Raw genomic sequence first — 14,942 nt, 5'->3', positions numbered from 1 at the left:
AAAAGACAAGTCTTCAAAGCCATCATCCTTTATCCCTGGAACTGGGGCTCTTCACCTTTCAAATGCTGCTTTCCTGCCCCCAAGGGAGAAAATAAATTGCATCTTTAAGACAAAAAGAAGAATACAATAGAAATACACTTTTTGCACTATGGAAAAATGGTTTATATCCTGGGTGGGATTAGGAGAGGTCGGGAAGCAGTGTTTAACCTGTGTTTACAGTAAGCACTGTGAGAAATAACTGGCTAAAAGTGTTTGTTACTGTTCAACCTTTTGATGTGCTCTTAAAAAGTAGCACACACACGAAACGTCCTGCGTTTCACATAAGCAGGAGCGTAGTACTCGGACCCTTACATCCGTTGCTAAGGTATGTCCCTTTCCTCTTCTCTTCGAAAAATGTCTAATTGGGTTTTTAAAAGATTGGGTTTTGGAGAAGAAAACCCTCAAGCGTCCCCTGAGGTTCCCCCTTTGCTTGACACATAACCACAAGGGAGCAGTCTTTCCTTTGATGAGGTCTTCCCTCCAACTCCACAGAAATGGAAGGGCAGGGGTAAGTTTGCAAACAGTCTGAAAGCTCTTTCCATTAGCCCTGGACGCCGGAAACCACAAAGGGCAGTCAAGTTTTGATTTTCAAGGAGAAAGCCTCTGGTAAACTTTCGCTCAGCCGCCAGGTCTGTGGGTTCCTGGGAGGGGCTCTTTTGAAACCTTGAAGATTCCTCCACTCTTGAAGACCCAGAGCGGTGGATTACAGTAATTGAAAAGCTTGGGTGATTTTGAAAGATTACTCTGTTTGGTGTGAGCTCACATTTCCAGGCTAAGGGACCGAGCAGAGGCACCCCTTTTGTTATCTGTTGAAATAAGAAGATCAGAGGGGGAAGACAGGGTTTGAAGTGTGGATTAGGGGGTCCTAAATCTTTGCCTATCACCCCGTCTGGATCTTTATAAATGATCGAGGAGTGCAATGAATTTAAGGAATCATGCATAGGTTCCCTGAAGCCTGTCCTGGAACCAGAAACTTCTTTAAAGACAGACGGGCTGTGCCAGACTGTCTGAATGGACCAGCATCTACGCTTCGAAGATTTTAAGTCTCATCTTCTAAGAGATTAGTCTCTTGGGTGGATCTGTTTGCTTTTCGGCGAGGGATGGAGAAGCGTAAACCGGCCGGCCTGCTGCCCCTGCCGTACCACCTCCGCACAGTGCCCCTGGACCTGCCGGGGACCCTGCCCCGCCTCCCCCTCAGGGACCCCCTGCGGGTCTCCCGGCGTCTGGACGCCGCGTGCTGGGCGCGGGCGCCCGGGGGCTGCGCCGCGAGGCCGCCCTGCCTGCCCCTGCCGCTGGAGTGCGCCTTCGAGCCCGCCTTCCTCCGCAGGCGCAACGAGCGCGAGCGGCAGCGGGTGCGGTGCGTGAACGAGGGCTACGCGCGCCTGCGAGACCACCTGCCCCGCGAGCTGGCGGACAGGCGGCTCAGCAAGGTGGAGACGCTCCGCGCCGCCATCGGCTACATCAAGCACCTCCAGGAGCTGCTGGAGCGCCACGCCCGGGGGCCGGAGGAACCCGCCGGCGCCCGCCCCCCGCGCGCGGCCGAGTGCAACAGCGACGGCGAGTCCAAGGCCTCGTCGGCGCCTTCGCCCTGCAGCGAGCCGGAGGAGGCGGGCAGCTAGCGCTCGCCGGCCCCGGCCCCAGCCCCTCCCGCCCGCCGCGCTGCCCGCGCCCCAGGAGTCTGGCCGAAGAGTCTCTCCCGGGGTGGTTTGCATTTTTGATCTGGGGTTTTTGGTTTTTTTTCCTCCAGGACTAAATCTTAGGAAAAAGAAATGCATGTTTTACGGAGGGAAAGTGTGTCTTAACTTTCTGGTTGCCCTCCTCCCCCCCGCCCCCCTTATTGGTTATGCGCCTGCAAACTCAAAGGTGCTTATTACGGAAACTCTTCCACGGTACCTCTCAAATGCACACCGTACCGGATTCTGGGCACCTCATTCTAAAAACGAGTATTCTAAAAACTCAGAGGGCGGCAACAACAGGAATTTCCCACAGCCCGCGGTGTGGGTACATTATGTTCGTGAATATCGAGTTAAGTTCAACCGAGCCAAAGAAGAAGTTAACAAATAAATAAATAAATGACAGCCCTTAGGACGAGAGGAACGTTTTCCCGCATGCTTTCCTTCGGGAATTGTATTTGAAATTTAATTGACGCGGTCACTTTGGGTGAAGGTGACTCTGAGCTGACGCTGGAGCAAACACGTTTGCCAGCGCCTGCTGCTAGACCAGCGCCTGCTCTCGGATGAGTACGTGCACGGTGGTGCTGGAGAAGACGGGGCTGTATTTTGATACCACCAGCTTTATCCAAAAGTGGCTGTTTGGAAACTTCATAGCATTCAGGAAATAACATACGCTACTGTGCGTGATCTCTTCGAAAGAGAACTCAGATTTGTGTGAAAACTTCTCAGTCGTTTCTGTCCACTGGTTTTTCATTTCCCTTTTCTTTCCATCCCCCTCTGTAGTTCTCCCTCCATCTAACCTTTGGTTAAATTAAAGGGACACCCCTGATTTAAAGGAAAAAAAAAAAAAAGGAAATGCGTAGATGGTTGAACAGGGTGGACTGAAGTTGGTATGTTTTCAAACTTTCATCACCATGAGGTGATGCCTCTAGGTATACTGAAATTATCTAGGGACTTTGGCTTTGTTCTTGGTCTTTGAAAAACATTTAATTTTGGTCAATTTTGTCTTAGAGACAATTATGAAATTCAGTCGATAAGTCAAATGCTTGTTGACATAAGAAGATAAACTTCCTCTCTGTATAGTTGTTTTCTAATATCCTGAACTGACCTTTCCACAGAGGCAGTCCTGATATGGGGGTGGGGAGTGGGGTCAGGACATGGGCAAGGAGAGAAAACTACTCATGGTGAGCCCTTTCAGGGCACGATTTAATCCCCACACTGGCCTCATGAGGTGGGTTTTAGTACCTCCTTTTTACAGATGTGTCAAATGAGGGAAGCGAATATGCGACGACTATCTTTTATGTGCCCTGAATTGTTGTGTGCTTTTTACATTTTGTCCTATTTCATTGTCATTCGACCGTGAGGTGAGTATTACACCTATGTTGTGATTTTAAAAAAAGTGGGGCCTTCCCCAGGTTGGTGTTGCTATGGTTAGCTGAGCTGAGATTTAATCCTGAGTTTGACCCTAAAGCCCAGACTTGCTGTGTCTCTTACCCTGTCCTCCCTTGCTCTCTTACTTGCTAGTCGAGTGACAGAGCAAACATTTCTTAATCGCTCAGCAACTCAGTTTCCTCATTTGTACCCTTTCACAGGAGAAGTGTGGATGAAAGACCATGGTAATCTGCAAGATAGTATCCAATGGTAAATTCCGCGTGTTATCATCCTTTGGAGAAAATACTATTACTCAGTTTTATGGGAAGGAAAGCCTGGTTGAAAATGATCTCTAGGTGGAGTTAGTGTGATGTCTTCAGTGTGTTAGGAGGCCAGAGTAACCACATGGTTTTAGGATTTTACCTTCTATTGTAAGGTTCCAGGGGACATGACTTGACCTGTGGAGGCTGAATCCCTGTTAAGACGTATAATTACTAATATTTGTAACAATGAGTTATAATGGATTCTGGAGGCACAGATAAATGCCTTGCAGTGATTCACAACACATCTTTACTTTTTCTTAGGAACTGGGCAGTCTTTTGGTTTGAAGAAGCAAGATGTAACCTTGCTCTTGCCCATTCCTGGGTTACAGCCTCACAAACACCTATCATGTATCCATTTTGGATACAGGCAGGTTGTAATTCCCTATAAAAGTTTCAGTGAAGCAAATCTCGGTGAGATGTATTTACTGTTAGGGAAAAAAAGGAGAACACCCATGTTACCTCCCTGGCTGCACTGGAGGAGAAGGTAATCCACCACGTTGTTGAGAACCTTGAGAAGCTTTTTAGCGGTCGCCCATAAGCACTAATGACGTTCTCCGTTCCTTTATTCTGCTCCAGCCGTGGCTGGCACCTTGACGTTCTTTTCTACAGTAGGAATAATAATAATAAAAGAATGTATTTTGTTTATATATTGCGGTTGATTTTAAATGCAGGAAAATGAAACAGACTTTTTTCATTTACTTCTCTAAAATAAGTGCCTAAAATGTGTGAATAAATATAATAATACTTTGTGGAGATGAGTGGTTTATAAAGAAAAGGATAAAGGCAGTTTTCAGAGAATTTTATCCCAGGGCACCTGGGCAGCCCAGTCAGTTAAGCGTCCAACTCTTGATTTTGGCTCAGGTCATGATCTCAGGGTCATGAGATCGAGCCCAGACTTGGGCTCTGTGCTCAGCGCTGAGTCTGCTTGGGACTCTCTCACCCTCTCCCTCTGCCCCTCCCCCCAAATAAATAAATAAATAAAATTTTTAAAAGAGAATTTTATTCTGGATAAAAAAATGCCTTAATAGATTTTTCATGTGGTTTTGTTTGAAGCCCTCCTGAGAATAAGGCAATGATTTTGGGAAGCCTTTTGAAAAAAAAAGCAGGCAGTTTTTCTGGAACCTTCCGGATGGCTTACAGGAAGGAGCACTAATTCAGGAATGAGACCTTTTAAAATGTTCAATCTTTGCTTTTCCTGTGGATGGATGCTTAATTAACCATTAGACAATTTGACTCTTGGAAAGAAGAAAATAAATGACCAAAAAGTTATGTAGAAACAATGTGGTGAGCAGAGTTTTGTGGAAACAGTGCATTCATGACAGGAGAAACATTTACTTGTCCTTTAAAATCTTCTCTGGTTTTTTTTTGCCACTCAGCCCAGATTTATCTATCGATTATCCTGTAGTGCTTTTTGGAATATTCCCTGTAGTTCATAACTCTGACGAATGGCTGTGACGCCCCATAGCACGCCACCCCGCGGAGGGGCTGTGATGGGGTGTGCCCTGGATAGGGCCTGGTTCAGCACTGCCTTTCACTGGCCTGGTGACCTTGGGCAGGCCCCCGATTTCTGTGGTCTCGGGCCTCTATGCTAGGACACTTAAAGTTTAGATTGCGTGACCTTTTAGGCTCTTCCAGCTCTAGAACGCCATTCACCTAACACAGGCCCCATCCTGGACTTGAGGAAAACGAATGTCAACAAGACAAGCCTGCTTCCTGCCACGTAGTGCAGCAACTCTGTTTCTCTATCATCTTTTCCCACGGGAAGGATCCAATTCCAGGGCAGGAATTACTTTTTTTTTTTTTTTTTGAGTCCTAGTTGCTGTCGCAATGCCTCATTTGAAAAAAAATGTCTAGGTGGCTCAGTCGGTTAAGCATCTGCCTTCAGCTCAGGTCATGATCCCAGGGTCATGGGATCGAGTCCTGCATCGTGCTCCTTGCTCAGTGGGGAGCCTGCTTCTCCCTCTGCCTCTGTCGCTCCCCCTGCTTGTGCTCTTTCTTTCTGTCTCTCACTCTGTGTCAAAAAATAAATAAAATATTAAAAAAAATAGTTTTAAAAAATGCAAGCTACATAATTTTTTTGTTGAATTTGAAGAACCTTCCAGTCTGGCAGGAAAATTAACCTATTTCACCTCAGTATGCTGAAAAAAGGTATACGTGTTATAACTGATGTCCAAAACAAAAAATGTTATCAGGATACAGAGAAAAGAGGGACTTATTCCAGCTTCAAGTGGGTAGAAAACCAGGAGGAAAGGCTTTCAGAGGTACAGGATTTGGAAGGTGAAATGGCATGAGGGCTACAGGCAAAAGATCCAGGGGCAGGGGAAACAGGTGCCTAGAAGGAAGGAACTATGTTTGGAGAACAGAAGCTGAGTAACGGTAGACTAGAGACTGGCTGAGACAAGATTCTAGAAGGCATTGAAGGCCAGGCTAAAAAACTTGAACTATTGAAAAAAAAAATTTTTTTTTTTTTTTTTGGTTTGGAGAAAGAGTGAACCGTTCAGTGCTGTGGCTGAGGATCAGTCTGGTGGCAGGAAGCAGTGGACCTACAGGGCATTGCAGTAATGAAGAGAGATGAAGAGATAGGGAGGGCGGGCCTCAGCCAAGGCAGTGGCCTTGTGGAAATGGGGAGGAGGGAAGGGCTGGGAGGAGATGTGGGGGTATCACTGACAGGTGTGGCCCTCAGAGGCTGGGGGTGGGGGACGAGGTAGAGGGAAACGTTAAAGACAACTCTCGTGAGTTCCCATCAACTGAAACCAGGAACACAGAAGGAGGAGCAGATTTAAAAGGTAAAAGTCGTGTGTTGGAGATGCTGAATTACAAATATGGAGAGGCTACTGCTGTCCACAAGCAGCTGGAAATGCCAGCGGTCAAGGGGAAGTCAAAGGCAGCGGTAGACTGGGGAGTCACGCACCATTGGGCAGTAACAGGAGTGGCGGACACCTCCCAGGGGAAATCCTGAGGACAAGAGGGGAAAGCTGGGGCAGGCCTCAGTGAAGGAGTGGCAGGAGAAGAAATGGCTTTGAAGAGGACTAAGAAGGAGGGAGAACGAAGCCGCTGTGAGATCATGGCAATTACAAGCAGGCATCATTTTATAGGGAAGAGGGAGTGGATGACAGCATCATATAAATCAGAGATGTCAGGGAGTTTAAGTGTGAGGGGGACCCATTGGATTCGGCCACTGAAAGATCACTAGAAACCTTTGTCAGGCCATAAAAGGGCTCGGAGGAGAAAGCAGAGGTGAGGTTGAAGCCCGTCCTTTCAAGATGCTTGGCAGCGAACGAGCAGGAGAGCTGGCAAGGTGTAAAGGAGAGCCCAGTGGAGGAAAAGATGGCATGTCCAAGGCAGGTCTGAGCCTGAGGTCTTCCAGGCGCAACAGTTCTAGCCGATTCAGAGGCTCACCGGTGACAAGGCTGTGAGGAGTCCGAAGTCAGGTGGAGAGGAGGGTCCTAGGACTTGGGGAGATGAAGGAACTGGAAGGGCAGCGGGTTGGAAGGGCCCTAGTTGAGACTAAGCTAGGTGTTTAAGTCACTGAAGAAGATGGAGCAGGTGTAGACAATGGCAACGAACATGAGAAGAGCACTGTGTGCGAGTGTGACACTGGGTTTGTGTTGTTCCTTAGGTACTGCCTGGCTTCAAAGGCATTGAGTTAATAGTGTTTAACGGCTTGGTTAAAACGTTGCACAAAACGCTCTGTGATGATATCACGCTTTAAATGATATTTGTATTTATTTCATATTTTATCATTTTGTGACCATAAGTAACTCTGGAAAGTTCATAAGCATTTAGTATATGAAATAATGATAATATATACAACATATGTTACCCAAGAGTCTGGCAGCAAAGAATAGATGCTCAATAACTTATTAATTTCCTTTTGTCTGTGGCTTCTGAAGTTAAAAAAAGATACTCTTCTTATGTAGAAAAACATCAGCAGAGAAACCAGTACAGAGTAAATGCAGTGGATCAAGGACTGGAGAGAAAGAGAAAATAATACGTTATTTTCTTCCCTTTGTGGAATTTCCAGGGACAGGGGAAGGAGAATCAAGTAGCCTGGGAAAAGGAACAGGGTTTGGAGAGTAGACATGGGATGCCCTTCCGTCTTCCAGATGTGGATGGATGGCATCTGTTCCTTTGTGAATAGTTTCTGCTCTGTGGGTAACACCACATCAACCCTGGACACCTGAACTTAACTCTCATCCTCTTGACTCCAGGGGTTATAACTCTCAGATGAATTTGAGAGCAAAGTCCCACGAGGCCAAGGAAAGCATTTCACAGGATGAGTCAGTGTTACCCAGCTATAACCAAGCCAACCAAGGTTTCAGATGGTGCCTTTCCAAAAGCTTGTGAGCTGTTTCTGTCTAGACAAAGGTGTTCTTCAAAGCCCCCAAAGTTATCATTGTCATCTCCAAAAATGGGTAGCAATCCCACTTGTCGCCAGGAGAACGAGACTTTTGATGGAAATGTGGACTGGTGGAATCCTTCTCTGCAGAGTGATCACTAAAAAGGCAAAGTCTATCTCTGGGCAAGCTCTCTGGACCCTTCTCTATCAGCACCGCCAACCCTGTCATCTCCTCGTCAGGTGGACAGGCTGCTGGGGGAGAGCAGATGGCCTAGAAGGACTTGATCTCCTGCTTATTGGCCCATGAAACCAGAGAACCATTTACAGCTCTTTGATTCTTGTCGTCGTGTTGTGTGTGTGTGTGTGTGTGTGTGTGTGTGTGTGTGTGTGTATTACTAGCAGGCTCCGTGGGTGGTGAGATGGGTTTTTAATCCTTCCGTGGTTACTTAGCTGCCTCCTTTGGTGCAAACCTGTCAGCAGCCTTTTCATGTTGGGTTACTCACTGCCATTAACCATGGCCAGAATGGACCTACAGGCGCTGGAGAAGTGCGTCCAGACGATAAAACACTCCAAACTGGTTTTTGCCTACAGAGCAAGCCTCGAGGGGGCCACTCCTGAAGACGGTTCTCATTTCCCTGACAGTGGGGAAAAAACATCTCTGAAGGAGGAATCCTATCTCACAGTCAGGGGACTAGAAAGAGCCTTGGAAATTGACCTGACGCAGCCCTGGGGGTTTTAGTGAGGTGAAGGATTAAATTGCGCAGGGTAGAAGCACTTCTCTCCTGAAAGACCTCTAAGGACAGAAATTCTCCACCAGCTAACGTTTCCTGGGAGCCTGCCGGCTGGCAGGTGAGCCTGTCATATGTAGTGTTCCTGCCTGATCACAGCCATCCTGCAAGGCATGTACGTCACTTCTGTTTGAAAGATGACCTGAGGGGCACCTGGGTGGCACAGTGGTTAAGCGTCTGCCTTCGGCTCAGGGCGTGATCCCGGCGTTATGGGATCGAGCCCCACATCAGGCTCCTCCGCTATGAGTCTGCTTCTTCCTCTTCCACTCCCCCTGCTTGTGGAATGTTCCCTCTCTCGCTGGCTGTCTCTATCTCTGTCAAATAAATAAAGAAAATCTTTTAATAAAAAAAAAAGAAAGAAAGATGACCTGAGGCTCAGAGGGGCCGAGTAATGTACACAGATCAGTGGTAGCAAACCGTGTCTGGCTGGTCTTCATCCATCCATTCAATCAGCAACTACTGATTGCCTGAACGGAGCTTAAATTTAGGAAGAGGAAGAGAGTCAACAAGCAAGCATACATATGTGTTTCAGGTGGAGATGAGGGCTAAGGAGAAAAATAAAGCAGAGATTTTTGTCATTCAATTGCTTTTCATCCTATGGTTAAGGAACATCTCTTCTTGCATAGTTCTGAAGCCACGCCGAGCAGATTCAAACGACTGGATAACTTTGAATCCTAACAGCGTATTCGAAGACTGACGTTAAGTAAGCTCTTCTTGTTCGAGACCCACAGTTACCATGCAGCTGAGTATCCATGTTCAAAAAAATGAGGGACAAGTAGAATGAAGTGTATTTGGGGTCCTGGCTGATGAGGGGATCGCAATCAATGTCCCGTTCGCATTCACAGCAAACCAAGCTTGATGCAGGACATTGGAACACTTCCCGGTATCTATTAGTTTGGGATCTGATGGGAGAGCAAGTGTTCTCTACGGAAGCCCCTTGACTTCAGCTGCACCTTGACAAAGTAGAAACAACATGGGAACATGGATTCCAGTCTTAACTTCAGGGCTTATTGGCTGTGTTTCCTTGGGCAAGAGGCATTACCTCTCTGAACCTATTTCCTCGTCTGTAAAATTAAGGACAGTAACACCTGTTCCTTCTCCTAGGGTTGTGATAAAGGGGAAACGAGGCTACCTAAGCCAAAGACTCCTGTAAACTAGAAAGTGCTGTCATCGCTACCCATCTGCACATCAGTTCTCTGGAAGATAGGGATAGCTTTGCAGAGAAGTGCAACTACTCCATCCAACCTGAGGGAAATTCTATTCAATGTGAATTCAGTTGATTAAGTTCTTAAGTAGCATGATGGAAAAAATAACATATATTAGGTTTTCTCATGTTGTGTAATGAGCCGTTCCAAAGCGTCACAACCACAGTTTCTCACAACTGAGACTGTGAGATTGACCGGGAGGCTCACAGTTGCTGTCAGAATGCAGCTAGAATTGCCGGATGGCCCAACATGGCTTCTCTCCATGTCCACTCCTTCATCCTCGAGGAGGTCTGGGCTTCTTTCTACGATGATTTCAGCAAGAGAACAAGAATGGAGGCTGCCAGCCTTTGGAGGCCAAGGCTGGGGAGTCACACAACGTCTGCATTCTTTGGGCCAAAGCAGGTGACCAAGCCAGTGCAGATTCATAGAAGGAAAACAGACTCCACCTCTTGATGGGAGAGACTGCAAAGTGCTATCCAGGACAGGAGAAATTTCTGTGGCTGTGTTGGTAATTGACCTACCGCAAATACTTTCATATGTCATCCTTTGTTCTGAAACAATCTTTTTAAATTAATTAATTGATTAATTTTTTAGAGTGGGATGGGGTGGGGCAGAGGAAGAGACTGAATCTTAGGCTCGATCTCACGACCCTGAGATCATGACCTGAGCTGAAACCAAGAGCTGAACACCTAACTGACTGAGCCACCCAGGCACCCCTGAAGCCATCTATTTTTAAATGACTTCAAACTTACCTTAACATTGCCAGAACAGTACAGAGAACTCTCATACCCCCATTCACCCACATTCCCTGTTTGTTCATAGTCTACTGCGTTTGTTCCTTTGCTCACTCTAAGTACTAATAATCATTTGTCATTTTTGGAATCTTCAAACATGATGTCCCATCACCCTTCAGCACTCCAGTATGTATTTTTCCAACACCACCAAGCAATTCTCCAATTCTCAATGGACGCTAATGCATGTCCTACAATTTAACTCAATTCTGACACGATCTACCTGGAGATGGCCTCAGCCCTACAAGACTGCCCCCAATTCAGACGTCAACTGCAAGTCCACGTTGTTACCTGTGATTCTTGATGTAGTTTTTTCTGGAATGTTGGTGAGGTTGGTGGGGTCCAGAGCCGACGACCAACAGAGAATTCTGGAGATGTCTTCGGTGCAAAAAGGTGGTTTTATTAAAGCACGGGGACCAGACCTGTGGAAGAAAGAGGCACTGCTGTCGCTGCTGCCTCCTGCCCCTGGGTTGTGAGGGGCAAGAGATTATACACCTTGGGAATGGGGCAAGTAGAGATAAGGGAAATTCCAAGAGGACTTTCATATGCTAAAGCGATCCTGGAGGAATGTTATGATTTGCCCTTCTCAAGTATTTGTCAATGGGCTGCAGGTTACAAGGACATTTAATTTTATCTATATTTCCTTCTGCCTTTGTTTCCCACAGCAGTTCTTGACTCTCTCGCGGTAAATCAGAAGTTCCTATGACTCTGCCCCCTTCAGAGAAGGGAACCCCTCCTCTGGTTCAATCAATTTGCTAGAGTGGCTCACAGCACTCCGGAAACTAGTTTACTGATTAGATTACTGATTTATTACAAAGAATTTTAAAGGATACAAATGAAGGGCCTAGGGGCGCCTGGGTGGCACAGCGGTTAAGTGCCTGCCTTCGGCTCAGGGCATGATCCCAGCGTTCTGGGATCGAGTCCCACATCAGGCTCTTCCGCTATGAGCCTGCTTCTTCCTCTCCCACTCCCCCTGCTTGTGTTCCCTCTCTAGCTGGCTGTCTCTATCTCTGTCGAATAAATAAATAAAATCTTAAAAAAAAAAAAAAACAAATGAAGGGCCTGATGAAAAAATTCAGAGAGAGAGGTCTAGAGGGTCCTGAACACAGAAGCTCCTGTCCCGTCCCTGTGGAGTTTTGGGTACACCACCCTCCAGCACGTGGTTGCAAACTGGCTCACCAACCTGGAAGCTCTCTGAACCCTGTCCTTTTGAGCCTTAATGGAGGCTCATAACAGACATGATTGATTAAATCATCAGTCATTGGTGATTGAAGTCCATCTCCAGCTGTTCTCCCTTCCCTGAGATCCGAGGTGGGTCTGAAAGTTACAACCCTCTAAACGCTTGGTTGGTTTCCCGGGCAACCAGCCCCCATCTTTAGGGGCTTTCCAAAGTGCCCGCCTTAACTAATACACTCAGGTGTGGTTGAAAGGGGCTTGTTATGAATAGCAGACACCTTTATCGCTCTTATCTTAGGAAATTCCAAAGGTTTTAGCTTTGTGCCAGAAACCGGGATGTAGACCAAATATATATTTCTTGTTGTAAATCACAATACCACATAAGGATGCTAACATGCACAAACAGGAGATCAAGAAATCAACATTTACACATCACTACCGACCAGTTATAGACTGTTCAAATTTCACCACTGACTCAATGATGTCAGTTTTTCCTTTTTGGTCCAGGATCCCATCCAGGAATATATGTTGCCTTTAGTTGTCATGTTGTTCAGACTCCTTCAGTCTGGAATAGTTTGTCAGCTTTTCCCCTTTCATTCCCTTGACTGTTTTGAGGGTTCATACCTTCATTCTGTAGGAGGCGCCTGAGCCTGGTCCATCTGATGTTTGCTCATGGCCAGACTCTGGCCATGCACTGCTGACAGAACCTCTCAGAGATGGTGCTGTGCCCTTCCCAGGGCCTCACATCAGGAAACATGACTTGTCCCATCATTGGCCACGTTAACCATGACCACCTACTTATGTTGAAGTTTGCCTGGTTTCTCTACCTTAACTTCACCACTTTCCCCTTTGTAGTTAATTAGTATTTGGGGGAGACAGAGGTAGTCCGACATTATGCCAATATTCTTGTTCTTCACCAAGACTTCTACCAACTAGCCTTGACATTCACTGATAATTCCCACCTGCCCCAGTCACCTCCACAGTGGTTGCCAAATGCTGATTCTCTATTTCCATTAGTCCTTCCATACTTAGTAGTTGGCATTCTCCAAACAGAAGGGCTTCCTTGGGGCGCCCAGGTGGCTCAGTTGGTTAAGCACCCGCTCTTGATCTCAGCTCAGATCTTGATCTCAGGGTTGTGAGTTCAAGCCCCATTCTGGGCTCCACACTAGGTGTGGAGCCTACCTTAAAAAAAAAAAAAAAAAGGGCTTTCCTTACTCTCCTCTTAATTTACTCATTTATTTTTATCAGTTTGGACTCATTCCAGTTAGTTGTAACTTATTAATTTTATTTTTGATAAATGTTGTTCTTAATTGTTAAATTTGTTTCTAATTTGACTGGAGGAGGGGAGGAGCCCTTCAAGCTGCTTCTTTTGACATGTCCCATCATTCACTGAGCATTTCATTATTTTCTGGCACAAGATTTCTCTCTCCTCTTTCTCTCTCACACACACATAGACTTAACAGGGATTAACCCCCACAAATGACACGGAAACTTTTGTGTCATTGTACATTTTTCTGGGTAGCCTAGCCTGGCTTTCATCAGATTCTCAGAGACAGTCCCTGACCTCTGAAAGTTTCAGGACCCCGACTAACACCTCAAGGAATTCCTAGCGATTCTTTCAGATCAGTCATTTATCAGGTTCCTTATTACTGGGTAGCTTGGAGGGGCTTTAGCAACTCTTGCTATCTTAATTACTTCCACCCTAAAACAATCTCCAGCTTATGGGAAATGCTCAGTGAATGTTGGCCATTAAGACCGTAAGGGAGGATTCTCAGGCTCAGTGGCTAGACCCTTCCTTCAGCGTCTGGGTCCTGAGTATCGGAGTAGAATTTCCAGTTCAACTGGTTGTAGAACTTACTGAAATAAAGGTAACAACAACAAAAAGGTGTTGCCTTTTGGGCATTGAGGAGGCAGGTGTGGATTCCCGCAGTGCCCCAGGTCTTCTGAGCTGAGCAGTACAGCACCGGGACAGCCCTGGGATGGGAAGACCTACGGTGGAATCATTCAACGGTCCCGTCTGCTTCAGTGTCCTCCCTCCCCACCCCCAGGCTGGCAGTGGTTAGTGTCTTTCAGTTAAGGCGGAAAATCCGTGTTGTTCCAGCCATGTCACACCCGATATGATCTTGCTATTTCCTGAAAGCCCAGAGCATGTGCAGTGTTACCTCTGACACGTGGTGAATTGCTTTGTGGCATTCATTTCCCTTTATCTCACTTTACACAATATTTGCTGGAAGCTTCCTGTAGGCAAGACTAGGAATGTTGCTGCTGTTGTTTTTTTAACTGCAAGACGATGTGAGATGTGGGAAAAGCTCTCAACCAGAAGTGAGAGCCCTTCACTCTGGCCCCAGCTCCGTAGCAACTTGCTGGGCAAGGCTGGACAAGTTACTTGAGGTTTCTGGGCTTTGTTGTCTTATCTGTCACAGGCGGCTGCTGGATGATGGGCTGTCACACTCGGTATTACTAACTCCATTTTATGTAGTTCCTGTAATATTTGATTTTTCATTTGTTTATCCTGTGTCCATGTATAAATGAAGAGCCTCATTTAAACCTGTTTCCCCTTTAAGAGAAGGGACCTTGTCTACCTTTGTTCTCCCAGGACCCCCCGGAAGAGTGCGCCCATGGAGCAGACACAGCGAAGCAGGAAGGCACTGTCCTGCTCTCATGGTGCCCACATTCTTCTGGGGAAGACAAAACAAAGAGAAGTACAAACTCCCACTCAAAAATAAGTAAGTCACAGGGATAAGTGGGGGAGAAGTATGGCAGAGGGAATATAGTCAGTAATATTGTAATAACTTTGTATGGTGACAGATGGGGGCTACATTGATGGGGGTGAGCACTGTGTAATGTATCAATGCATATGACTGTCGAACCAACCACTATGTTGAACATGGAAACTATCACAATACTGTATGTCAACTACACTGCAATTAAAAATACATTGTAATGGCTTTGTAAGGTGACAGATGGTAACTAGACTTAATGGGATCATTTTGTTATGTCTAAAAATATTAGAATCACTGATATACACCTCACACTAATAGGATTTGTATGTCAGTTACACTTCAATTAAAAAAAAAGAAATAGAGGAGTACAAATATTCAAAGAGCATTCTTCAGTTGAAACTGCATTTAGCAAGGTAAGCTTCCTGGGGATTTTTCAGTGGGTCTGTACTGACATGAAATCTGTAAGGGCATAAATCATTTGAGAATCACAGAAGCATTACCTTGAGGATCTTTA

The 14,942-nt window shown here is 46.2% G+C and overlaps 1 protein-coding gene across 1 annotated transcript; it reads left to right on the top strand.

The window, feature by feature from the left end:
- The first annotated feature begins 497 nt into the window (after nucleotides 1-497).
- On the top strand, nucleotides 498-5,972 carry ASCL4 (achaete-scute family bHLH transcription factor 4). Its single transcript, XM_087868777.1, has one exon. It carries the CDS (start codon nucleotides 1,140-1,142, stop codon nucleotides 1,656-1,658), a length of 519 nt encoding a protein of 172 aa, XP_087724903.1. The 5' UTR covers nucleotides 498-1,139; the 3' UTR covers nucleotides 1,659-5,972.
- The last annotated feature ends 8,970 nt before the right edge of the window (nucleotides 5,973-14,942 follow it).

This window comes from Ursus americanus, chromosome 17 (genome assembly GCF_024610735.1).
Source record: "Ursus americanus isolate L20-20 chromosome 17, mUrsAme1.1.p, whole genome shotgun sequence".
Taxonomy (NCBI): Eukaryota; Metazoa; Chordata; class Mammalia; order Carnivora; family Ursidae; genus Ursus; species Ursus americanus.
Note: the sequence above shows the minus strand (reverse complement) of the source record. Positions and strands in the feature narration are given on the sequence as shown.

Excerpts from the sequence above, each read along its gene's own strand:
- ASCL4 (XM_087868777.1), top strand. The coding sequence starts at position 1,140 with ATGGAGAAGCGTAAACCGGCCGGCCTGCTGCCCCTGCCGTACCACCTC.